The 27,710-nt window shown below is 43.0% G+C and overlaps 1 protein-coding gene across 1 annotated transcript in view; it reads right to left on the reverse strand.

Annotated features, from left to right (window-relative positions):
• DIAPH2 (diaphanous related formin 2) overlaps window positions 1–27,710 on the reverse strand; it is a 3,821,702-nt gene that overhangs the window by 579,755 nt on the left and 3,214,237 nt on the right. Inside the window, exon 26 of the mRNA XM_086964614.1 lies at window positions 9,508–9,603. Coding sequence (XP_086820740.1) covers window positions 9,508–9,603 — 96 coding nt within the window. The remainder of the gene's footprint in view (window positions 1–9,507; window positions 9,604–27,710) is intronic.

Below are 27,710 nucleotides of genomic sequence, written 5' to 3' on the forward strand. Positions count from 1 at the left end.
TATCTGGTCTGATTAATTTTCGTAGTGACCTTGATCTGTTACTAATCACACATCATGTGTCCAAGATACATGAAAATGAGGCATGGTTTTTTTTTCACCACAGTTGACATCATTTATGTAATTTATGTTTTAACATATTGAAGTTTTAATGCTAATTTCAATCACCTATAGACTATAAATAGTGTATTAGAGTGTTCTGATTTTGGCCAGAGGACTGCAATGCTTTATGTTCTTATGAACAGCACAGCACTGGCATCAGTGCACATTAAATATTTTGTGCAATGTGGGTGTTCAGTGTTTCCATTGTATTTGTTATTTGATATCTTATTGGTTTACTGATCTATTTGGCTTACAATTTTTATTCTTCTTTTACTGTACACATATATTTATACCGCTTAAAGGTTTGTTAAAGTAAGGTCTTGGAATTCGCTGAAGCCATCACGGAGCGGTGGAATTTTGGTAAGCGGTACAGTTTTGAGAAAGAACACAGGCACTGGGAACCTGGTTAGCAGGAACCCTGTGCCCACACAGTCAAAGATGCATTAGTCAGGCAAAAAGTGTGGGGGTATTGAAACAGAACCCCACTTTCCTACAATAACAACAATGGCTTGACATTCCATCTTCATTGCCACTGTGTTTACTGTTTTATATTGTATGTGGTCTGATCTTTCACACCACCTCTGTTGATCCAGGCCATGTTTACTTGACCAGCCAGCCAGCCTAACTGGATATGGGAGGTGTATTATAAGTTGCAGACCATGTGTCAGTGCCCTAAATGACATGTACCACAAAGATCACAAACAAGCTTACAAACATTTTATTCATGTGGCTTAATCAGTATGAACCGCTGAAAACACCAGCACTGAAAACCCCATTGTTACCAACCATGCACCAAGAATTCTTCATTGTCTTCCTTTCTAAGAAGTATAATATAACCATTGTTCTGATGAACTTTTCACTTCAGCTCTGTTGGTGTTATGATGATTGATTGGTAATTGTTTCTTTTTTGTTTCCTTCTCTTATTTGGAAATGGTGTGTCACCACATGTGTCTATGCTGTGCTTAAATATTTATAGTAAGGGAAGAACTGACTTCTGGAGTGCACATTGTGCTGGAAGCTCTTGCGGTATGCCATGATCCACAATTCAATAGAGTATGCATTATTAAAAACATCTATAAAACTCAATATGCTGTGAGCACTGTTTCACTATGAACAGAATTATAAACTGTTCATGACCATGCTGCAGTTTTCTTTGACAAAATCCATTAGGGATGTGAGGTGCAAAGAGCTACTTGTATTAAAGGACCATTAATGAGAGTTAATACTGAGTACAGTGTAAGTATGTATGCTTCTTATTTTATCGTTGATGCACGGTGCTAAAGTCAAACACACACCAGTCAACTTGAATTGACCTCACACAATGTTTAACAGTCCTGCACACATCACTGCCTCAAATATGTGCAGCACACTTGATTAAGCTGCTTATTAGAACAGACAAGTATAATGCCTGAAATTTCTTGGAGAACTGTAATGGAAAGCTGCTCAAAACAACAAAGAAGCCTTGTTCTTTGGCATTGCCGCTGCCCTTGTAAGCAGTGGCTTAGCAAGGGCCGTTTCAAGGGGGAGCTCTGCCCCGGGCGGCTTGAGTTTTGGGGGTGACAGCGGCCCCCGCTCTTACATGCAGCAGTCGCGGGGCAGCAAAAACAAGAATTGCCAGCACCCCCTGCTCTTACATGCGCCCGCCGCGGGTGGCAAACAAAGAGGCAGCTGCGTGTGGCATAAGGCCTAGCAACGCCACTGCTTGTAAGCCTTGTAATGCCTTCATATGCCTGAGAAGTCCTGTAAATATTATCATATCCATATATTCGTGCCACTTACTATTACGGTACACTTACTATTATAACCCCAGGCTTTATATATTTGGGATAAAGTGTGTTTTGGGTGTCCTTACCCTAATCTTGCTGTCATGGTGGTGCATATGTGTTCTTAGACTAGATGGTAGGACATCAACACCTGGATAGCTTTAGAACTGAGAACAATGGGAAATACCACAAAGCATTAAAGAAAGATTTGCTCTTAATTGAAGAAAAAAGCAGAACACGCTTATTAGTGCTAAATATTAATTTACTATTGATTGACAAAACAACATTTACGACTACTGTGGGTGCTTTCATTTTTGTTCAACTTTGTTGAAAAGTTGTCCTTTCTGCATGGTCACTCTGGATGTTTTAGTTTTTTCACTAAACCCTATTGTTTTTGTTGGCTATAGAACTCTGTGCACTCTAGTAGTGCTAATCAGAGGTAAACTGCTTTTGATCTTCTTTACATGATGGAATTTGCATACCTCTGTAAGTCCCTAGTATATGGTACCTAAAATATACCCAGGGTCTGTACGTTAAATGCCATCAGAGGGATGGAGCACACATTGTGGCACCTAAGGCAGTGACAAGACAAACATGAATACAGACCTGCCATGTGTAGCAAAGTGGTCTAAATGTGAACTGCAAATTCGACCTGTCAAAATAACCCCTTTTGCCAGGCATAACTTTCCATTTTAAATATTTATAAGTCACTCCTAAGTAGTCCCCATTGCCCATATTTGCAAGGTGCAGGGTGTTTAACAGTAGGACATTGTTGGTTTAATGTTAAACATATCCTTATAGTGACTACTACCTCAAAACTATTTTCACTGTAGCAAGGCTGGCATTTACGTAGGAATACATTGGGATGCAGTATTAAATTCTAATCCTGTATCTCAGGAAGGGTACGAGCTACATTATTTTTAGTCATTGTTAAAAATCCAATTCAACTGAAAAGTCAGATTTGTCCTAAAAATTACAAGAAACAACTTTAAAAAAGTTATCTTTGCCCTGCATGAGGTCCTTGGGAGCTAAATCTGCATTTTGTTCTCCCACTTCGGCCAAAGAGTAATTATAATTTAAATAAGCATGAATGAGTTGTGAACAAGCTCCCAGGAAGAAAAAAAAATTACTGATGTGAATGGGAAGAGAGGACCCCTCTGACCCTGACAGAATAAGCAGAGGGTCCTTCTTGACAGTAAAGTGTTAAGCCCTGTTTTAAAGTCACATCCTGCTGTACAGGTGTACTGGGGTTTTTCATATGACACTTGGGATGCACTTCAAAGAGGCCTCCCCTGTCAAAGACAAATGTTAGCTGACACTTGGGCAGGGTCCATCTTTAATCTCCCCAGTCAGTCAGGCATCAATCACATTGGCCCTCTTTTGATAATACAGTTTCACAGCCCTTTTGAAAGATCTACATTGGTTTACACATAACATTTAGGGTGCGCTTTAAAGGAGAAAAATAGAACACTAAAGCAATTTATGTGTATTCAATGCCTGATTGTTGAATGATCAGTTTCATTATACCAGACTTCTGTTTACAAAGGTTTATGTGGGTACAGGGACTACCTAAAACTGGATTTTAGTGTAAGACGTGGGAGTGCACTGAAATTACTATATGCCCTCTGTGCACACTAACCCCCAGTCCTCGGAGTCCAGGTTTTGTGTGGACAAGGACTTTTGTTATCTTGGAAATGCCCAAAGTGAATAGAGCTTGCTCCATGAAACTAATGACATTGGTTAGGACATTCCCAGCAGTCATTTCCACCCACACGTTTGTGGCAGGCATAAATTAGCCATTTCCATACACCCACTTCGGAACTTTCCGGACTATGAAAGATGAGAAGATGACTGAAGGTGCTGTCTGAGACCTGAGAAGAGTATATATAAGACTGGAATTGTTCTCTCTCTAGTACTCAGGACAAAGGAGTGGACTCCAGGGTCATAAGACCGACCTCCTTTTAAAGCTACAGGGCCAAACATGCTACAAGAGACCTTTTCCTGTAACTACCCAGTTGACCAATATTAACTGAACCTTCCTTTTGGCCTCTGACTGCCACCCTGTGAGTCTCTAAGTGCCTCCCCTGAACTCCTGGAGGGCCATATAAGTGGATTAGGACTATGCCACATTGCTGCTTGAGAGTTTCCCCTGCTGTGCTGGACAGCAATGAAAATGGGTGTGGTCATGACGAGCTCAGCTCATTATGAGCACAGGAGCACTGTGCTTCATGACGAGCTGAGCTCGTCATGAGCAAGGAAGGGGTTAAAGGACTACATTCAGAAAGGTAAACAAAAGATCTGGTTATTGTATCTGACCCATGTCCCATCGCAGCCAATATCAAATTGCAAATAGGTCCTGTTCTACTTTGACCACTGACTATCTTTGTGCTTCTTGGTTGTAACTCTGATTAAAATGTTGAAAATGTATATCTCCAGTTCTCGTTATTGGATTTGTGTTATTTTAGTGTAATTCTGTTTATTACATTTTATTCTATTTTTCTAATTCGTATTAGGGTTTTAATTGTTTTGCATTTTAACTTTATTACTGGTTAGATGCTAGAATACATTACTAATGTATTTACAACAATGATATGCTTGCAATAATTAAATAAGGCACGATGAGACCCATTTTTTTTTGGAGACAGTTGTGTTGCTCATAGTGCCACAATGCCTCTTTGCCCTACAATTTTCCCTAGCAAGAATTTCAGAGTTAGTGTCTTGAAGACATTCGGCATAAATGATGCAAATATGCTGGACTTTTAGGACAAGGAAGGGATGCCTGGATACTTTTATATATAATTAGTAGCCGAACACTACAGAATTTGCATCCTTAGATGTCTCAAAACACATTTTCTAGCGTAATGAATTTGGTCTATAATTCTAGCTCAAGTTGTGAAAAATCTACATTTGTGGTTAAATAACAAAATAGAGGTTGATATGGTTGATTTTGGAAGTATGGCACTGGTGTCATCATGTCAACCAACCCCAGCATAAGAGTTGTTAGTTTGACCATTTTATACTGAAAGAGGAGGTTTTGCCTTCCTAAGATGTGACACATATCTTGGAAATTGAGCCCAACTTCATTATGTAACACAGCTGATACATAGTGAAGGAATTATTCATTCCCTCTTTCCATTCACGCTTCAGACGTTTAATGGTATCTGTGGGGATGTGGATTCTTAGCTCCACCAATACACTACTAGAAATGCCTTCAATCTTGGTACAGGTTGAAAATTCAGTGCCACCAAGTGTTCATTACAATAGGGCAAAGATAATGCTGGAGAACCTTTTTGTAAATTAGATACTATGCAGTCCAGCTGTTTCAAGCCTCTGTTCACGGAGGAGACATAAAACAACTGCTCATGCATTGAAGTAAAGACCACCCATGGTGAGTTTCACCAAGCTGCAGAGATAGTCTTCATTCATAAATATTTAGAAATTGAAGCTGATTCGGGCCATCAATTAATGTATGCACTTTAAACAGAAAACTTATAGTGGCCCATAATAGAAGGAGGCTATTCTATGACAGTGGCGTAGCTGGGGGGGAAGGCAGACCGCCCCAGGCGGCATGAGGTTTGGGGGTGGTGGCTGCCCCCTTCCTCCGCTTTTACCTGCAGCCGTAAGAATAGGCAGCAACACTCCCGTTACTCTTCGATCAGGCCGCCGTGAGCGGCAAATGCAGAGGCCACCACAGGCGGCCTATGGAATAGCTACGCCACTGCTCTATAGACATATAAGCTTGCACTTATATGTCCACACCTTTAATATAATGCACCCTGACTCCTGGGCTCAGGAGTTTTACCTTGGGGGTGGCTGGCATATAATAAAGTTAGTGCTGTAAACTTACCACTCATGGTGACGGCAAAGTCAAGTTTGAAGAATTTGCACTTGTCCTGCAGTCTGCAATGGAGGGATTGCCGTCAACCTTTTACTTGGGTCACTCAGGGTGGCACAATCATGCCCTGGGTACTACAGGTACCACTTACCAGGGTCTCATAAGGGGGTTAAAGTCCTTACCAATTGGGGGTTACCAATTCACATGAATCATATTTTAGAGAAAGAGAGCACTGGCACTGGGGCCTGATTGACAGGCTCCAGTGCTCTTACAGAGTCATAACCATTAGCACTGGAGAAAAAAGTGTTGTGGTAACCAGTGTTGTGGTGGCCATACTAAAAGGCTCTTTTACTACAGATCATATAACCAATTCATATTTGGTGTCTCTGGAATCCTAATTTAAATTCCCAACATATGGTTAAGTCAGATTTTAAGTTACAATTCTGAAAATGCCACTTTTAGAAAGAGTCACTGCTGAACTTCTGCTCTATAGAAATGCTTTCCTGATGCGCTTACCTGCTGCCCTCTTTCCTGGGTGAGAAAGACTCAGCATCTGTTGAACCCAGGACCCCAACATGATTTCAAGGCCTAGATGGCTGGCATTCTGACTTAAGTTTCAGGAACAGTCTCTAAAATCTTGAACCCAGCACAAGGACTCCCGTAGCTCTGAGTCTCCCTTACCAAACAATGCCACCACAGTCCTGGGCCCCTGGAAGTGGACCTAAGGTGCTCTGCCAGCCTCTGTGGACCTAACGTAAGTGATGCATTTCCTCTGCTGCACGGCGCAACCCAGAGAAGAACCAGGGCATCGCCATGGCTGCATGGATCGGGTCAAGTCGCAAAGACATGCATTGCATCATACTCCATCACCTCATCGGAACCGCGGCTGCGCAACACATACTTAGTGCAGGCCCTCGCATCCTTGTAAACAATACACTTGCTGATTACAATGGACTTTGCATTGCAGATTTGCAGCTCGTCAGAGCCAAGACATCGCCCTTACTGTGCTACTCATCCTCAACACCAGACTTCACATCGCCCCCTGTCAATGGGATTCTTGATGAAGACGCACCATGCTGCAGCCCCACCGCATCTTGGAACCGATACACCACTTTGGTTGCGCAACACATTATCGCCGTAGACACAGAGGGTTGAACACAGGTTAATTTAGGATTGGCTTGTGTTTCACCCTGACAAGGATTGTGGTTGCTGTTTGACAAGGGCTCACACCTAGTCAACCAACAACCTACTTTCTTACAGTGGGCCATTCAATAATAATAGAAAGGATGGTAGGAATAACAGTGGGAGGGCTTGCTATGCACAGACTTCAGTTCTTTCTTACTGGCGGGAGTCAGGCAGTCTTCCTCATTCCTTTCAGATGTTCTTCTAGCAGCATTGTGATTGGTCTCAGCGCCTGTGCATGTTCTCTACCCAGGCTGTATTACAGCCTGGGTGGAAAACATGCAGAGTATGCATGATGCTTTGGCCAGCCCAAACCGCCGCCCTAGGCGGTATGTGCACTTTGGGTGCTGCCACCACTCCTCCCCCTGTGATGTGGGGAGTCCAGCCCGCCCCTGGGATTCAGCTGCAAACTGAATACAAAAAACGAAATGACAATAACAAATGTTTTTATCATTTTATTTTTTATATTCAGCTTGCAGCTGAAGCAGTGGGGCAGTCCTTCGCCTTGGCGGAGGAGCCGCCACTGATCATTTGTGTTTTTTCTATATAAAAAGTCATCTTGTTTTTACTTGCTTTTCAAATTTGAATCAAAACTCCCATATTAAGTGAGCAGCTGAGTTTATATGAAGAAATGTGGTGGTGGTTAAGTGTATACCTCCTATATATGAACAACTCTTTTAGCAAGGGTGGCTCCTCTGTAATTGCGGAGGAGTGTCACCCCACTGCCAGCAGATGATAAATAAAACGATAATAACACGTTGTTATTATTGATTTATTTATGTCTGAGTTACTTATGACCGACAGGAGGGGCCGGGCCATATCAGGGAGGAGTACTGTGCACTTATAAGTGTGCATGCCTATTTAGCCGCCATCTTAGGCCAGTCAAACACACATGGGCACTTATGTTTCTTCAACCCAGCTGTATTATACAGTTGAGTTGGAGAAACCCCAAAGGCTCCCAGGCACCGTCTGAGGGACAAACAAGGCCACTCAGATCAATCCTGGTGCTGCTCTCGTTTTGGCGAGCAGCATCTGGATTGGGTGGGGGGCTGTACCTTTAGGCCCATCCACTTCCGGGCCTTCAGGATGAGAGGAGCAGGAGGAACAAGGCGGCCGGGAGCAGAACGAGGCAGAAAGTAAGTGGTTTATATTACTTTTTTTTATTTCCCAACCTCTCCTATCCCCCCTACGCCATCTGCCCTACAGGTCTTGATTGGCGGTAGCTTCCACTATTTTTTAGCTACCCTTCGCTGCCATACGTGCTTACGGAAGAACCTGCATAACTGGGGTCTCTGTGACACTTTATGATCATGTTTCGATATTGTGTCCGACAATCTTCTGACATCCATGTAGCACAATAAACAAAAGAAAATACAAATACCTAGCACATAGTTTAATACATTTACAGCCTATTTCTCCCAACACTCTACTGATGTCTGAAACGGATATTAGCTCACTAGCCAGTAGACCAACCAAAAAAAACCTTAACTGGTATTGCATTATCAGTTGTAAATTCAAGGAAAACCACACCTCAAGAGACATTAGTAAGCAATAGCTGTGGCTAGCCGCAGTCACGAGTCAAGCGAACATCCACTTATGCAAGTACATGTACAGGTGATCTATTTCAACCCCGCTATGTACAAATTGCTGTCCTCTTAATAACTTTTTTATTCGTTTAAATAGCTGGTGGTGGTGTAAAACCAGCTTTCAGGAAGCTTCCAAAATTGTGCTTGCTTTTGCAGCTGTATACTTCAGGCAGGGGGTGAAAGTCATGACTCATAAGCAATGTTTTTTATTGTCAATGGAATCTGACTCGCCCCTCTTAATCTCCAGAAACTGCAATGTTTGAACTAAACTTTTTGGAGGTCGCCTTCATTCACACTTGCAGTGGAATGTATTCTGGTTATTGTTTTCATTTAGAAATAGCACATATCTATTCAGGGTCTGCGGGAGTGTGCACCCCTTTATAGGAACAGAGCTTCTGCCCTCAAATGTAGTTATCGATGCTCTGATTAGAAAAGACAAGGATTTTCTTAGATTTTATGAAAAAGATGAACACTGAAGAACTCCCTGGTAAGTCCTTGATGCAAGAACAACTCCATAGCCTGCTGAACTGCAAAAGCAATCCCTGAATCCCAGCCACCCCCTCTCACTTCCTTTATCCGGAACCAAAGGAGCGCCCTTGAAAGCTGCAAGGCCCGAACCAACTTTTATGGAACAGTGTGTGGCTCTCACCGTGCCCACGCACTGGCATGCCATGTCAACATGGCACACATGGGGGACGTATGCTCAAACCCGTAATTACTGTATGAATTTCACTTGACCTACTAAGAAACTGGAGCGACCTGAAAATAACCATCTCTTTTTATTCTACCGTACCATTAAGCACAGAAGGGGTCCTCGTTCTACTTTTTTCTGCTTGGTCCACAGTTATGTGAGGATGTGGTACGCAAGATAAAACTTGTGATCACACAGATACGACCTGCTGCGAATTCACACCAGAGATGAAAGACTAGCGTTCAACGAAAGCTGTTAAAAGCCTTTGAGAGATGTGTTGTTATTTCGCTAACACTGTAATTTCTTGTTTTCCCCTTGCTGGAACCATAACTTCAGCGGAGTCTGACTTACCCTGGTTCTTTGGCGTCCGTTTCCTTCGATCCCTAAATGCAGCGCCTGACTGCAGGGCTTCTAGCAGATTGTCCATCACGCCAGTCTCGTCTCCTTCTGTGAAAAAAAGAGGAGAAAAAAAGAAACTCAATCTTGATTTTCTTTCTATTTAGGGTACAATAATTAGAAACGAATATATCCAAGAAATGTTCGTAGCAAATCATCATGGCAATATTTATTCTTAAGGTAAATTAAGTAAAAATGGTGTCTACTTTCTATCGCAAGTGTTCAAATAATGCTTAAAAGTAATATACAGTCTTTTCGTATGGCACTGAATAAAGGTGGGTAGCCCATTTTAAGGCATCTAATTTGAACAGATAAAAGAAACATTAACGGGGAGATTATGTGATATGGCATTGATCACTCAAGTCAAGTATTTCTTTATTTGAGCAAATAGATCACAAAAGCATTTATAAAAACAGCAGCATACAACAAAAACAAAGTAGGAAAGGAAATCCCTAGCAAATTATCAGGCATTTCATAATATTAAGTGCAGGTGCAATTGTACACAAACAGCGCTCAACTCAAGCAATATAGATGATGTATGGAGATGGATAGTCCTTGGATTAAACCCGGCAACGAAAGCTTCTAAAAAGGGTTCACAATGTTAGCAGGAAGAGTCTGCAACAACACAACACTAATACGTATAGACCGTCGAAATATAAACATCCTAAAAAGCGATTAGCAGCTTCATTATACAAAAGATCCAGAAATACTAAAAATTTCGGCTTTAAATATTAACTTTGTATACTTAAACAAAATGCCCAAGTGTGACGGGATACAAGAAATTCTATATCAAATTGACTCAATTATAAAACCAAATAGACATCTATGTGAAAAGAAACTTGAACATTTGAATCATCCCACAGCATACTTCCTTCTAATCTTTAGTGCCCACAACTCATGGGGACGCCTGTACATATAACCTGAACTATCAGACACACTAGAAGGTTAATGTGTGCTATCTAACGGAAATGTCGCTAGACTCGCTGACAATTAATCAAGGACACATTCGGTTGGACCCACCAAGGGCATAGTTTGGATGCACCAGTTACAATGATGATGGATGGCTAAACTGCTGACTTCTTAGTGTGAAATACACACCTTTCATTGTACTTGTTCAACACATCTTTTTTGCCCTGATGAAACCTTGTTAGGTGAAACGCGTTGGCTGTACTCCTTTTGAAAAATACTAAATAAAGCTCAAGATTGAATTGGAATTATGAAGAACCATGTGCATTAATTTCACGTGATAAATTTATAGATGAACTTGCTGTATTTATAATATCTGTGTTGCCTATCAAAAACAATGTGAACGACTGTGATGCGATCCACCAGCCACAAGAACCTGTTGCTACCAATGATTCCAAAGTTGGAACTGAGTACATCCCACTTTGTCTGCCTTAACCCCTTCTGTGCTGATGACGAGCCCAGGCTCGTCATGCAGCACTGTGCTCGTGTGCTGATGACGAGCCTGGGCTCGTCATGAGCCGTGGAACGCTCACACGCGGGGATAATTCCCCCGCTGTGCTGAGCGTTCCATTGCGCGGGCGGGCTCATGACGAGCCCAGGCTCGTCACCAGCACACGAGCACCGTGCTGCATGACGAGCCTGGGCTCGTCATCAGCACTGCGGCGCCGTGCGCGGCCCCCTCCCCCGCGCCGCGGGGAAATTAGCCCCGCGGCGAAGGGGTTAAATCCTTTGTTGAAGGTAAGATAACTGCCCTGCTGCTGACAATACCTCCATGGAGGGAGTCAGGACATGTGCACACAGTGTAATGAAGCACTTTCTTCCCCTCATCAGAGAGCAGAAAAGAATTGCAACACAAAACCTACAACTATTAGTGCACACGAGCCACCTACATTCTTCAGATGTTCCTATTGTTTGTGGTAATACATTTGAGCTTTCTCCTTCAGTTATGAGGCAAAATGTATCCACGCTGCTTTTGTCATTAAGGATCATCCCCTTGGTGTGGAAAGCCATAGATTCCCAACATCTAGGGTCCAAGGTAGCAAGATATCATCCTTCTTACTGGTGAATGTCCATCAATAACCTAAGATCAGGAGGTTGGAATACACCTATGTGCCAGACAACACACATTTAACTCCAAGGCACGGTCCATTTCTTTTGCATGTCACCAAGAGCCTCACACACAAAACACATTTGCAATTTTGTAGCCTGTGAATCAGAAAACCACAGTCTTTACAACCACAAAGGATTATTTTGCCATGTACAAAACACCTTTTGCACATCTTAAAAGTCTTTCCAACTTAAACAAGCATTTGCAATGCAATCGGTCTCACCTTTGGGTATGTATTTAGCTATGCAGAACATTAGCCTGGGTGCTGTAACATACTGTTCTTTAACATGGAGAGAAAGTAAGCACCAAACTGTGTGACACGCAGGTATGGGAACACATGGAGAGAAATATTGCCTTTCAGCGGGAAATGGTATAGTCTAAAGCTCTGTTTTTAATATAAAATCAGGGCCTTTGTGGTCATATCACTGAAAATACAAGATTTGAAAAAATATTACTGTCTACGGGTGCTCATGGAAGAAAATTTCTATAGACTGGAATCTAGAGAATGCTAAAGTGATTCTCTAGATTTCTATCAAGAAAGTTAAATAGAGGCAGTTGCCCGAAAAAGAAAAAAAAGTAAGTTCCTCAGCAGAGAGCCATTCTGGTATTTTACTAACCTCTGCTAGTTGTTTTCTATCAAGACAGGTAAATAGAGGCAGTTGAACAGAAAAAAAGTCCCTAAGGGCAGCAGGCAAGTCCTAGAGCGGATCTCCAGAGCCCCAAAGTACATATACATATAAGTATATAATAAGTATATACCTTGAATGCTCGACCTAAAAAGGGGTTTTGTGGCTTATTAAGAATGATAATTAGGAGAGGGGCACAAAAAGAGCATACTCTTCCTATCTGAGTAACAAAGAAATATATTAATGCTTTCCAACCAAAATTGCATTTGCAATCCCTTAATCAGATACCAACACCAAGTTGGGGGGCGGGGGGGTATCTGATACACAAAAGGGAAGCTGTGCTTTTGGAATTCTAGGCTACCCAATGTGGGAGAAGGCAGAGGTCCATGGGGAGCACTGTATACTGCCCCTGAAGCACCTATGCCATTAGTGTTTTTAGACAGCTTTATAATATGTTAATCTTCTCGGGAATATAAACAAAAGAATGGACTGAGTCTCCATGTCCTGAAATGGTGGCTGTGCCATTTCTTCTCATGTTGAGGATAGCCAATCACAATGCAAATTCCTGCAGGACTCGAGGGAGCCTTTCGCTCACGTGGGAGCAAGACGGATGTCAAAGAAAAAAGTCCACACAGCCATTCAGATATCTCTATTATTTGACGTTGAGTGCCCATGTGACACTCGTGAGAGTGCTGCAAACCGAAACATATATTTTGAACCTTAATTTCACCGAAACGAGTGAAGGGATTTACACCAAATCACAAAAAGCAAGCTTGCTGGGTAAATGTCTAGCATTCTGCCAAACTTGGCATAATTCCTTTTGGGTGTTCAAAAATACCTATGCAAATTGCACTGGAAAATTGCATTCTGGGACACCTGCCTTTTCTCGTCCTTTACCTGGCGGATCATCCCGAAACTTTTAAGAAAAGAGCTTAGGTTGATTAACTTGTTTTTTAGGAAGGTTTGTGAAAAACGTCTCGCCCCATAGTAACTAGGTCCTACCTATAACCACACCTTGAGACCACCACTGTATAATATAGATGGATGAATGAATGAATGGATAGATAGATAGATAAAGATATAGATATATCTGACCAGAACAAAAAAGTGAAATTGGAGCCGGTGACTCCTTGCAAGGCTGGTGCTAGCTACAAAAGGGGACTCACCAACCCCCTTGCATGCAGACAACCAAATCCATCAATGAATTAAGAAGAAAAGAGGCAGCACACCAGAAATCTCAATAAAGATTTATTCCATGAGAAGCGGTCTGAAGCTTAAAAAAAACAAGGTCCACACGTTTCGGAAGGGGCACCTTGATCACAACTACAGTATCAGTTCAGAACTGTACAACAGCTCCACCAGGAATAACTGAAGAATCATTATACTTTCCCAGTCCCTTAATGCTTGGGACAAACACATATCCCCACATTTATCTGTCTGCACATCAAATAATCTGTACAAATCTAAGGAAGTAGCAGGGTACGCTAAACAAAAAACACCCACAAAACTCATGTTCCCACTGCATGAGCAATTTTTGCTGTGCTTAATTGGAAATAAACTTCCGCTGAGACGTTATGCTGGCCTAAGCTTGAATTGAAGACATTAACCCCAACTCTTTATATTGGTAGACTTTTAAAGAGATGCTATATTGTTAGGGTTGCATGAATTCTACTTTCAATCTATCCACAAAACCTACCACAAAAGTATGAGAAATAAAGTTTTCAATGACTTACAAATGTGAACTTCTTCCCGTCTTGGAATAGAACCCAATGAATTAAAGTTTAGGCTTTTCTGCAAAACAGAGATCTTCCAAAACGCCATTACCTGCATTGCAAAATGTTCACTTTCAAGTCTAGCCTGCATTCCTCTGTTCCAGGGAGACCAAAGATATTCAATGGCAAGTGTCACAATTAACTCCCTCTGCTCTCGTTCCCACCACCAGGGGGCCGAATTTTGGGGCTTTCCAGTATTATAATATGCTTCCAGACACTCCCCTTATGCATATTCTGACTTCCAGGTATTTGGATATCATTAAGGAATTGCAATCCATTCCCAATCCATGCCGGGTTTTGTGGAAGCCAGTTTGCTCATGCTGGAAATTCTGTTACCTAGAAATCCCTGCTTTCTGCTTCATCTCCACCCCTGCAGGCCAAGGATGGGTGGAGGTATTCAGCTCACCTGCGCCAGGCTGCTGCTAGCCAGGTCACACCTGATGCATGTGATTACTGTAGAGCTCTTTTAAGCCCCAGCTCTCTTCAGTCCAGGGTTGGTCATTGTAGCTGTATTCCGGTGAGACCGATCCTTGTTTCCTGCGCTGTTTGATATTCCTTGATTACTGAGCTATAGTTAATCCTTGATGCCTGAGCTATAGCTATTCCTTGTACCCGAATTAGCACTGCATGCACTGCTACCTTGTTTCCCGAGTTCCTGGCCTATAGCTATTCCTTGTACTTGAATTAACACGGCCAGCAGTGCTACATTGTTTCCTGAGTTCCTGAGCTACAGTTATTCTTTGTTCCTGTTCCGGGGCTTCAGCTATTTCTTGTTCCTGATTTGCACTGTTTGCAGTGCTCTCTTGACTCCCTGTTTACTGAGCTCTAGCTATTTCCTGTTTCTTTGAACCGTACTGCCTGCAGTGCTACCTTGACTCCTGGAGCTTTAGCCATTTCCCTGTTCCTGAACTAGCACTGCCTGCAGTGCTACCTTGACTCCTGAAGCTTTAGTAATTTCCCTGTTCCTGAAGTAGCACTGCCTGCAGTGATACATTGACTCCTGAAGCTTTAGTAATTCCCTGTTCCTGAACTAGCACTGCCTGCAGTGCTACCTTGACTCCTGAAGCTTTAGTAATTCCCTGTTCCTGAACTAGCACTACCTGCAGTGCTACCTTGACTCCTAGGCTTTAGTAATTTCCCTGTTCCTGAAGTAGCACTGCCTGCAGTGATACCTTGACTCCTGAAGCTTTAGTAATTCCCTGTTCCTGAACTAGCACTGCCTGCAGTGCTACCTTGACTCCTAGGCTTTAGTAATTCCCTGTTCCTGAACTAGCACTGACCACAGTGCTACCTTGACTCCTGAAGCTTTAGTAATTCCCTGTTCCTGAACTAGCACTGACCGCAGTGCTACCTTGACTCCTGGGCTTTAGTAATTCCCTGTTCCTGAACTAGCACTGACCACAGTGCTATCTTGACTCCTGAAGCTTTAGTAATTCCCTGTTCCTGAACTAGAACTGACCGCAGTGCTACCTTGACTCCTAGGCTTTAGTAATTCCCTGTTCCTGAACTAGCACTGACCACAGTGCTACCTTGACTCCTGAAGCTTTAGTAATTCCCTGTTCCTGAACTAGCACTGACCGCAGTGCTACCTTGACTCCTGGGCTTTAGTAATTCCCTGTTCCTGAACTAGCACTGACCACAGTGCTACCTTGACTCCTGAAGCTTTAGTAATTCCCTGTTCCTGAACTAGCACTGACCACAGTGCTACCTTGACTCCTGAAGCTTTAGTAATTCCCTGTTCCTGAACTAGCACTGACCACAGTGCTACCTTGACTCCTGAAGCTTTAGTAATTCCCTGTTCCTGAACTAGCACTGCCTGTAGTGCTACCTTGACTCCTGAAGCTTTAGTAATTCCCTGTTCCTGAACTAGCACTGCCTGCAGTGCTACCTTGACTCCTAGGCTTTAGTAATTCCCTGTTCCTGAACTAGCACTGACCACAGTGCTACCTTGACTCCAGAGTCTTAGCTCAATTCTTGTTCCTGCCTCAGCAGTGCCTTCAATGCTACTTTGTTTTCTTGATTCCTGAACCTGCACTATTTTGGTATACCCTTCTGTGTATCCTTTTCCAGTCCCTGCCTTTCTTCCGATTTCCTTGGTTCCAGTTCCTAGTTTGCCGTCTTTCTATTCTGCTGTCTTGCTTCTGTTACCTTGTATGTTTGTTACCTGCTTTATGCCAAGTGTGCACTCTGATTTCCTTCCTTTCCTGTTAAGCACTCCTCCTTGCTAGCTCCTTGTCTTTTGTGCTTGAGTTTAGTTCTACACCCTTGCTGTTACTGCCTTGAGTGTTCCTGTTTTTGATCTCCAGGATCCGTGTGCACAGCTGACTACCTAGGTGGTGTTTCTTGTTCACTGGGAGTATTGTGTTTGAGTTACATTTATAACATCACCCTGCCTTTGCATCCATATCCTATATATGGGTATTTGCAGTCAGTATCTGTAACAACAATTGTAGGTGCGAAACTTACTGAGCTTCAGTCTTACCATGTGGAGCTCCTGATTGCTTTACCCCCCACTCCCCTTTATTGTTAATGTTGTGTCATATATATGTCTTGCACATTCAGCCTGGGTGTAGTTATTCTGAATGCTAAATTTCCTCCTGAGTGCCCTTCCTTTCCAAGTCTTACCCATCTTGTTCACTTATACAGGCTTCCCCTTTGGATCCCTTTTTCTCCTCTGACTCCCTGTGTGATCCTGCGCAGCGCTATACTACTCTTTCTGTGCACTGTAAGTTTTCTTCCGAGTCCTTGCCCAAGTCGCTGACTGTGTTCCTGACATAGTCCCGGACAGTCCCTGACACCAAGAACCAATTTACTTTGATTTGGCACCTATATAAGTGCTCATTTTTCTAACTCACCTACTCACCCTCGCATCCACAGTGCTCCAAAATAATTCGCAGTTTTCCATCATAAGAACATCATTGTTTATATTATCATTTTCGGGGCAGAACGTCACCAATCTACTAGACATTGCCTGAAGTTATCTATGTTGCAGAAAGAACTTCAGAAGGAGTTTTATGGAGTGAGGGCCTAGTTAATTTTCTCAAAGTAGATCTCAGTGGACCTTTGCTATCAAAATAGATAGATGGTCCTCTGTGTGAACAATTGCTTCCAGACAGATGTGTAATTCAGATCTACTCATCAGGGCCAACGGATTTCAAACCAAACTGAACAAAACCTCCCTCTGTGGCATTGACTATTTCATGAAAAGCGAGGATGGATTACGTATCTCCCTCCTTATATAACACAATAATGCATTATACCACAAGATGCTCGCTTCTCATGCATTCCCAACACAATGCATTTGTGAAGATCCGGCTTCACCTACTCAGAAAAAGCAATTTATTGTTGCAAAGCCCATATACTGCTAAATTAACTTAGATGAACGTGTTGTGAAGGCAGGGGCTGGAGAACAGGATGATAAAGAATTTGTTTATTTAGCATGTTTTCCACACAGCGCTCCGCATCCCTCATGTGCTTATAAAGCCATTCTTCCTCCCCTGAAGAGAAAGCTATCTTATCATACGCCAGCTTTCTGGTACCTGTCAACAGGATGAGAGATGGAGGCGGGATATAAAATACTTCCCTTATTTTACTTTCAGTGATGGTGCTAAGTGCTCTTTAGCTGAGATTTAGCGTTGACAATGTCAATATTGAACTCCTTTATCACTGCCCTGTCAAATCCCATCAGCTAACCCTGAGCAAAGCACCTACATTTAATTTAAAGCCATTCTCTTTCCTATTTATGGTCCATACCAGCAGGTTGATGATTCAAGCTGACAAGCAATAGAGTGAACGCACCCACTTAGTGCCATCAGAAATAAGTTCATGCAAAGAAGAGCGGGGAGCCTTTCGAGTGAAATCACTTACAAGGCGGGTGCTCAGGCGGCGCAGCCAATAACTACCCTTCAGAAATTAAGCATTGCCATCATTTTTAAAACTATATACATTTTTACCGCGTGGCAGAGAGTCCCACAAGGTGCGACGTATAACTTTCATCTTTTTTGAAGGATTTAAATATTCAGCACAGTAAAAGTGCATGTTCGGTTATAACTGGCTATAAAATGGTTCAACACATCGTGTACTGCCAAATGGTTTCAACCTTGTAGCCATACACAGCAAGATGTAAGATGGTTTAACCGTAACTGAAAATGCCCCATTCCCCTTTTTTTTTTAGAATAAAATTTCGGAGGTAAAAATGTGAACGAAATAGAAACGTTTTTCTACAGTGCACCAATGAATTAACACCGCACAAAAAAGCAGACTTCAAAACAATTCTTGTCAGTCGCACCAAAACACCAAAGTAAAGACATTAATTTGTATGATTCTATCTGAATACTTAAAGGGCACTCAACCTTCCCACTTAGACATGGAAGGGTGCAACTGTTATGTTCAATTGCCCCGTAAGTGAGAACCTTCCACCATTGTTTATACTTCCAACACTTTCAATGGGCCACCATTTTCAACTCCAAACCCTATGGCTCCGTATTTCTATGCATTTCATTTTGCAGCATCCGATTTGCAATTGGTCATTCCCCAGAAGACAACTTTCTTATCTTTCAGCACATCCATCTTCTTCGCACGATGACAGACTGATGTAGGCTCACAAAGGGCTCTAAACTGCTGTCCCAGGTATGGATGTAATATGTCTTGCCGTATGCTCTTGCTGATGGCTGAGAATCATAACCGTATAATGCCCACTGCAGTTGATCTACTCTGAAGAGAATCTATATGCTAAGGTGTTAATACAAAGTTGATTAGACTTTTCATCTAGTAGAGTTAAAATCACAGAGGAATCATGGAACCCAATGAGATGGACAAGGTAGAGGGTGAGAGGATGTTAATAGTTAATAAATGCCAGATCAGAAGACAGCTATTCTGAGATAATGCTCATAAATATACTCTGTAAATAGTAGGTCAACAAGTTGGCTCAGTGGGCTGGATGTACACTGCTGAACTATCTGGTGTTTGACCGGTTATGAGTTTAAATCCCTGTAATGCCGAATCGGTCTTTATTTCCTGCTAGTTGAGTAAATTGAGCACCACTGATGTGGGTAATGCTGACATCCATTGTGTACAGTGCTTAGATATGGCACACCTGCATTATGGAATCCCATGTAAAATCAGGTAAATGATTAGCAATCTTGCACACAATGGAGAGCGAGAGAAAATCAGGTCAGTCGCTATCTCCCGTTTTACAATCTTATCACATACAAGCAACCACTGCTGTTAAGAATTCCCTCTGGAATTCTGTTTTTTTGTTACTATGTCCAGATGTGGTAAACACCCTTGGCCTTATCCTGGAGTCTAAGGATATCCAAAGATATTGGAGCAGACGCCTCACTAACTTATAGTGACAAGCTTCATCATTGGTGCCCATCCACACTCAGATAAGATGACACTACCTGAAATGATTAGGAATGCCGGTCCTTCTTAGGCAGTAAATGCATATATGATTCTAAATGTATTTAACCCTTTGCATGCTGATGACGGAACCGCTCCGTCATCAGCTGCGGGTGCGCTGTGCTGATGACGGAGCGGTTCCGTCATGGCCCAGCCGCCGTGCCTGCGCGGCGCTGATTTTGCGCCTGCGCGGGCGTTCTAATGAGCGGGGCGGGTCATGACGGAACCGCTCCGTCACCAGCATAGCTCAACCGCGGCTGGTGACGGAGCGGCTCCGTCACCAGCATGCGGCCGCCGCGCGGCCGCCCCGCCCCTTTAGCGCTGCGGCGGAATAGCCGCCGCAGCGAAGGGGTTAAAGATAGATAGAGGATTTGATGTATTTGCAAGCACTCTTGTAATTACAGGGGTGTGTCCTTGTCACTCTCTTTGTTTTATAATATGTGGTGATTTTAATAGACTCTTCAGTATGAAAGGAGTCTAGACTCACTGATATTATGGTACTCTCATAAAGGATAAAATAGTGAAAACCGGCCAACCTTTCCCAACCTCTTCACCGGTTCCCAAATTCAGAACCTCAACTGCAAAGTCGCAATCTTTGGCTAGGAATGCCACCAGAGCCAAGAACTCACTGCTTTCAGAACTGATCTCACTTGCCACATAGAGCATTCATCTCAAGCGTTAACTCCACAGACAATTCCTAAACCAAAGAACTCTGTGGTTTTAGAGTATCTCCACTACAACATTACCAAGTTGCAAACCTGTTCTCAAAATTGATAACACTCACACTGCCTTACATAACACCTTCTTGTCCTGTTTCCATGTTTTATTTTTTAGTGCCCTAACACCACTTGGTCCAGATGGACTATATAAAAAAACGTAAATAAAATAAATATAGGTAAGGAATAGTTTTGTTCGGTGACCACTTCTTAGATGCGGGTTCATAGACAGGTCATATGATTGAATATAGGTCATTGGCCCAAATTCTTAGTAGAGGGTGTGGTGTTTGGAGGTGAACGCGGGCCAAGAGATTTCACTGGTCTGGTGTGGCAGAGCACTGCTGAGCAGCAATTTCTCAAGAAAAATGGTATAGGACAATAGTGGGCAAGTTTTAGCAGTGCAGTCATCAAAGACAAATATTAAGCCAATGATTGTTTTCATATGCTGCTTAAGACTACAACCAACTTTCCTAACCAAACATTTTTTGGTTTAGTGTTTAGTGTCTCACTGTACCCTGGGAGGCACTAAATACTGGAATGGATTTAATCAGTGCAGAGAGTGTCCCACAGGGCATGAAATGTACCCCAACGTAGAGTAGCCCACTTCCCCAGTCCTCTGTGTTCCACATTTCAAACTGCATCCTTATGGTGCGCAAAGTGACAGGTGCCAATTCTGTCTGACAAAAGCAAGCATTGTGAGTTGGCAAATCTGCTAATAAAGTGGAATTCACTTGCAGTTTGTGGTTTCCTTCGCATCACTGGAACGCACAACAAACAAGATTGGTATATTAAACTGGGGGGGACTTATACTTGAGTTATCACAGAAGACCAATCTGATATCAATCTTCTACAAATGACAAGTATGTAGAACAAAGAAGATGAGGTCTGCTTTATGTAACTTGATTACAGGGAAGCATTTAAACTGTACAACTAGACAATACATTAGCAACACTAAAAACAACAGGCTTGGGGATACTATGTATGCATAAAACATGTTCAGCAGTGAAAGTCACCAATTACTAGCAAATAAAGGCACTTTAGAAAGCATATTGACTATACTGCACTTAACACTAGCAATAGGATTAACACGAAGTCATCTTTCCATGATAAACTTCCAAATACCTGAACCGTGGGATATCAATAAGTGGCATGTACTGTGATCCCTGTCACATTCCAGCATACACTTTTCTTTGTAGCAATAGTTTTTAAAGAGAGAAAATAGGATATATGATATACTATGCACTTACTTCGAAACAGCTCGTTGCTTAGTACAAATCTGATAGCAGTCAGATAAAAGGCAGCAAGACTGAGAAGTAGATGGTACATCGTAGGAGGTGCAAAAAGGGTGAGAAGGTCCATTTAGTCTGACAGTTTCCTGGTACATGCAGCATCCGCTGTGCCAGAATCTATCTCCAAACTTTTTTTTCCACATAGGACTCACATATCCTAGAGACATTCTGTCTCATCTTCAGCCCCCTCACACACTTTGTACAGTTCACTGCTGGAAGAGCTGATATTATTTTTGACGCTTACATTTCCATGACTAATATCTATAGCTACATACAGAAATACACCTCCCATAGCCGCTACGGGTATCCGTCGAATCCATACAGTTGCGGCATTTAAAGGTTCAGGAAAATCAACCCTTTCCCAAAGAGAGTATCAGTGCCCCTGGGAGTTATTGGGTATAATACATTGTCTGGGATTTTGGTGACCCCTGCAGTGATTAAATGCTTCCTGGGCACTTGCCTCGTCACTGGCATGGACTTCATTATCCTAGGTATTGAAAAGGTGGGCAGTAAACACATGGTTCTGCCATATCATCTAGACAACACCCACTTCTGATAGCAGACTCGGATTAACCACCAGGTTTTTAGCACACTTATGTGCACTTACATAGGAGTGAGTACAAGCGAACACCAGCAATCTCCAAGGTATTTCCAGGGTCTTTCTTTCAATGGCAAATTATTTAAACATCATAAAGCACTAAATATATTGTGCTATATAAAATATTTAATAAAATGCTAGATTTACATATGTTTTCACTTTAGCTTTATGAATGCTCGTTTTCTATATATATTTGCTTTTCTGTATAAAACCCACTGGAAATATAATGATGTGTAACAATATAGGCATGTACACATACTGCATGTGTTTGCCTGTACATGTGAAGTGTGAGCCTAGCTATGGTACAGTGGAATATTGCACATAAATCTAGTAAAAAAATGTTCTTCATTAACGGGATCAATTCCCTATCAGGCACATATATGTACAATTGGAATGAGGCAGACTTTCTTTCCTCGAATAGAGTACGAAGATGGAGTGGCTCTTAGGTTCTCATCAAGAACTGATGAGATGGTCCATGAAGAGATGTGTTCTTCCCACTTTACAGATCTGTATGAATAATGTTGTTATAAGTCTGATGTGTTATGGGATGTTATTCTAAATCTGGAAATATCTATTGAGAAGGATTGTTCTCTGATCATTTTGTTAGTTAATTTCTTACTTGAAGTCTGATGATATCTTAGCTCCTTTAGGTTTTTGGCCTCACTCAAATAAGCAGCTGGGTTTGTCACTGATTCCTTTTAGGTTACATAACTGGTTTGGAAGGTGACATTAGCTTAGAGGGTCAACACATGCATGCACATCATAGAGGGGGCGGTACAATCATAATTATTCAACCCTGTGAAAGGTCAGGCAGTAGACTGACAACTGTATGAGAATGTCAATGGCATCTATTCAAGAAGGTTGATGAAGTCTTTATACATGAGAAAGGATTACGGCTTGCACAGGTGTTTTGAAGTTTGAGTATGAGGAACTGTTAGAAATGGCCATCTGTAGTTGGCAGAGGTAAGTACCTTTGTCTAAATAGCGACCCTTACTTCTAGCCAGGGTAAGGGGGATACACACTATTGATAACCCCTGCTCACCCCCTTGGTAGTTTGACAGGAGCAGACAGGCTTATCCCCAAGGCAATGTGTAAAGTATTTGTACCAACACTCACAGTAACATAGTGAAATCGACAACACTCAAGGTATTTATAAAAACATGAATCACTTTATCTGGATTAGGCAGAGTCACAACAACATAAATCCCACATACAAAAATAGATTCTCTTCCAATAATTGATTGTCCATAAAAAGTTACACTATATCATTGTTCTTGTGTAGCAAAAGTTCACTTATAAAAACGTACTTGTCAGAATAAAGGAATTAATTGAGTCCTTATGCCTGGAGGACTCCTGCTTCTAGCATGTGGAAGTCACTCTAAGAATGCAAATAAGGTGCTCCTCAACAGTGCCCTTAGCAATAAAATGTCCCTTGCGTAGAGGGAGTCACTGTAAAAATGGTGCCCTGGACAACAAAATGCCCCCGCCGTAGCATGGGATGTGCTACACTTATCTGCTCCGCTTTAACTTTTGAAAATCACCCCTTCTCAATGCACGAGTACGCGCCAGTCAACACAGGGTTCTATACTCCGCCGGAACTAACAAAAAATGATCTTGTAGCTACCGTATCCCTGTGGACCAGTGACATGGGATTCTCAAAGAAAACGGTCTCAAAAACTAAGGTATTGGCAGGGACTGTAGTTTCCTTTCTTTCAAAAACGTGCTGTTCTTAGCCTACGTCACCCGACACCCGAGCGATGTGCCCTTCTTCTCCGGGACGTGCTTTAACACCAACCGGACTGCCTCCGGGGGCAGGCACTAGAAAGATATGTCCCCAGACGTTTGCTTGTTGCGACAAAATGGCAGAAATAGGACCCCAGTGCCGCCGATCCCCTCGGGTGGTTGACCCTGGGAAGAAGAGGACTCCGCTAGCGGGAACAGCCCCCCGCAGACCCACAACCCTCCCCAGGCAGCGCCACTCGCAGCCATTCAGGTTTTACTCTTAACGTTACTTGGGGGGTTGCTTTTCTCACGTCCTCGCCGACGGCGTCCTGCTGGGTGGCTCCGCTGGCCGGAATGGAACAGGGCAGGAGTGTACTGGTTGCTAGGCGACGCCTTTGGCGGCGTGGGTCTCAGTGCTGCTTTCTCTTTTGGCGTAGGTGAACTCGGACACGCAGCTCCTTTTAAACACGGCAGGCTTCGCGAAGGGCTCAATGTAGGCAGGAAGGCACGCTGTCACACGCACACAGCGGTGCTGTCAATGCAGGCAGGATGGACTATGGAAACATCCTGTTCCTATGGTCCAACGAGGGCAGCCTTGGTCGCCTGCAAGTTATCCAGAATTCCGCCGCTAGACTGGTGCTAAGAAGACCCAGGAGAGCTAATTCTCAGAAGGCTTTGGATGCGCTTCACTGGTTGCCAGTGAAGAAACGCGTGCTGTTCAAATGCCTTCTCTTCTGTCACCGAATCGTCTGGGGCAGGTCGCCCGCCTACCTTAGGGACTTAGTCAGCCGCTACGAACCAACAAGGACCCTCCGCTCGGAGGGCACTGGGCTGCTGACAGTGCCCAGGGTAAGGAAGGCCAGAATGGGTGGACGATCTTTTGCGTTCCAAGTTGCCCAACACTGGAACAAACTTCCTCCTGCCCTGAGATTGGAGAGCAGTGAAGCGTTGTTCAGGGCTAAGCTCAAAACACTACTCTACACTGTGTAGGGATAGAGGCTCTGTTATGGTGCTCGGTAGTAGCTCTTAGCGCGGGGACACGCCGAGATGGCGTTACTGGGCGCTCTATAGGCTCTTTATTATTATTATTATGGCATGCTGTTACACGCACACAGCTGTGCTGGTCTCTTCCCTTCGATAGGGATCTGGGTTGACCTGGGTCGGTGGTAGTGACACACCCCCATGTAGCACTTCGAGACTCATGCCGACTTCACGAAGACCACGGTCCCAGCAGGGCTGACTGCAGCCACACGCACACAGCGTTGGTGGGGCAATAAGCACTGTGTCCAAGTATCACTGTAGGCTGCACATGAATTCACCAGCTGTATACACGCTTACAGCTCCTTAAAGGCGATCTTGGGAACTTTGATGTGCCTGAGTTCCCACAACAGGAGGCCAGCTCTCCTCAGGCCCATGAAGACAGGTACACTTCAGAGGGGACAATGCACACAGCACAGCTCCCCTTCAAGCATGGAGGACACAGCACACAGCAGACAGTCCCTTAGTCCTCTTCCTCAGCAAATAACAGCAACTACAGGTCAGCTCCCAGACACTCAGCAATGCCATAACTTTTCCTCAGTCTTCCTGGCTGTTCTCCTTTGGCAGGGATACCTTCTTGATCACAAAGTGTTTAGGGGTTTCAGCTCAGATATTTATATCCCAAAAGTCTTTGTTCTTCATGTGTGAGGGGTCCTGGACCCAGTCCAAACCAGGTCTGGGTGCACTCTGCCAGTGCACATCCTTTTCCTTTGTGAGTGTGGGTCAGGGCCATCAGACGCACCGCAGGAGGTGGAGCCAGCATTGTGGAAGGCAGGCACAGCCCTATTCAGACCTAGGTACTAATCCTCTCACCACTCTACATGCAGATAGGTATATTCAGCCTAGTGCTGACTCACCCAGCCTCCTGGAGCCATCCCAGCCCCTGTCACTCACAAACCAGACAGTCAATTCACAAACAGGCAGAGGCACACAGAAAGGTTGAACAAGAAAATAGCCACTTTCTAAAAGTTCTATTTTCAAAAACTGAATTTAAAAACCATCCTCCCTAAAAGATGTGTTATTAAATTCTGAGTTCAGGGATACCAGATTCCAAATTTCTATCTTGCCGCTATGGGATGCAGGTAAACATGACACAGCATTCCCCATTCTGTCCTATGGGGGAAGATAGCCTTTCAGTAGTGAAAAAAGAAATTGGCATTATTTCACCATCAGGACATATTACCCACACTAGTACATGTCCTACCTTTTACATACACTGCACCCTGACCAGGAGTGTACCTTGGGCCCATCATAGGGGTGTCCTATGTGTAAGAAAAAGGGAAGGGTCAGGCCTGGCAAGTGTGGACACTGGCCAGGTCAACATGCCAGTTAAGAAACCGCACACAGGCACTGCGGTGGCAGGCCAGAGACACCATTGTAGGGCTATTCATATGGGTGGCATAATCAGTGATGCAGGCCCACTAGTAGCATTTGAATCATCAACAGCTCTGGCACAGTCAATGCACTTTACTATGGACCTACTGATAAAACAAATATGCCAGTCATGGATAACCAATCACAACAACAATTTACACAGAGAGAATATGCATGTTAGCACTGATCAGCAGTGGTAAAGTGCCCAGAGTCCTATAGCCAACAATCGTAGGTCAGGAAAAACAAAAGAGGAGGAAACAAAATGTTTTGGGATAACCCGGCAAGAAGGGCAATTTCCAACAGGAACAAATGTGGAGGTGCCAGTCTGCCTGTGTTTTTCTTTGCTTTTTGCTATGCATGTTTTAAAGAAGCAGTCTCTTTCAATAGTAAATCTGAATAACTTAGCATTTGTAGAGGATTTGGGAATAGTAATTCCCATCTTCTTGGGAAGATCCCTTCCTAGATCTGAGCTTGTCTGGGACTGTTGGTGATCAGGGGTAATTCTCTTTGATATAGATGCTTGACATCCTTGGATGAGGTGGGGAGTTGGAAGATTCTTTTGTGGAGATTTCCAAACTGAATATTTGGAACTGAGCTCATTTGTCGGTATTGAGTTTCTGTTTGATAAGGGTGTTAAAAACAGCAACATATAAATGCTGAGAATGATGGGGAAAGAAAATATATCCTGCAGTGCTAATTAGCTTCTGAGATCTGGAAATGTTCAACTGGAAAACTGTTGGTTACTGAAGAACAGGAATAAAACCTTTAAAGTATGGTATTTTGCATGACAGGGTTTGATGATATATACATTTAATGCCTGATAAAAGGCCATACAAAACCAGGATGAAGAGAGCACCGTTTTAACCATGGAGCAGGGTCTCATGCATGGATTACATAGTAGCTGTCATGCTGTTGTAGCGTTTAGGAGGTGATTATTTTTTATTTGGTCTGCCATTGGATGGCAGCGCTTTTGACGGTTCCATGTTTATAAAATGGGACCTGTGCAATTGGAAAGTCCATACCTTGTTTTTTTTTCTAGAGTTGTGTTGATTGCATGGTGGTGTGTTACAGTAAATATGATCTTCATATATGGTAGCTTAAGCGCAGGTAAATCTTGGTACGGTCTGCATTTGAGAGTGACTTGACTTAACATTTTTGTAGAGACACAAGATGTCAATAAAGACACCCTAATGTGCTCCTTTCTCTATTTCTTAAGCAACGCTATGTATGAGTACTACAGTAATTGTGTTAGTTCCTGAAACTACACAAAGACTCAACAAACCTTAATACTGCACTGACAATCACAGTGATCATTGTCAATTACATGTCTTGCAAGGTATTGGGCAAGTAAATATACATGGTAGAAATGCTTTAAAAGGTGAGGGAATGAGTCTCTGAGAAGAACACCAATAGATTGTAGCATAGAAGTAACACAGAAGTACATGGTATTCGTTTTGAACAAAAGACACGAGGATAGTTTGACAAAAGAGTTTTTCTTAAAAAAATGAGTAGGATGTTTGAGCTGTAATCTAACTACAAGCTGTTTCG

Source organism: Lissotriton vulgaris, chromosome 4_1 (assembly GCF_964263255.1).
Source record: "Lissotriton vulgaris chromosome 4_1, aLisVul1.2, whole genome shotgun sequence".
Taxonomy (NCBI): Eukaryota; Metazoa; Chordata; class Amphibia; order Caudata; family Salamandridae; genus Lissotriton; species Lissotriton vulgaris.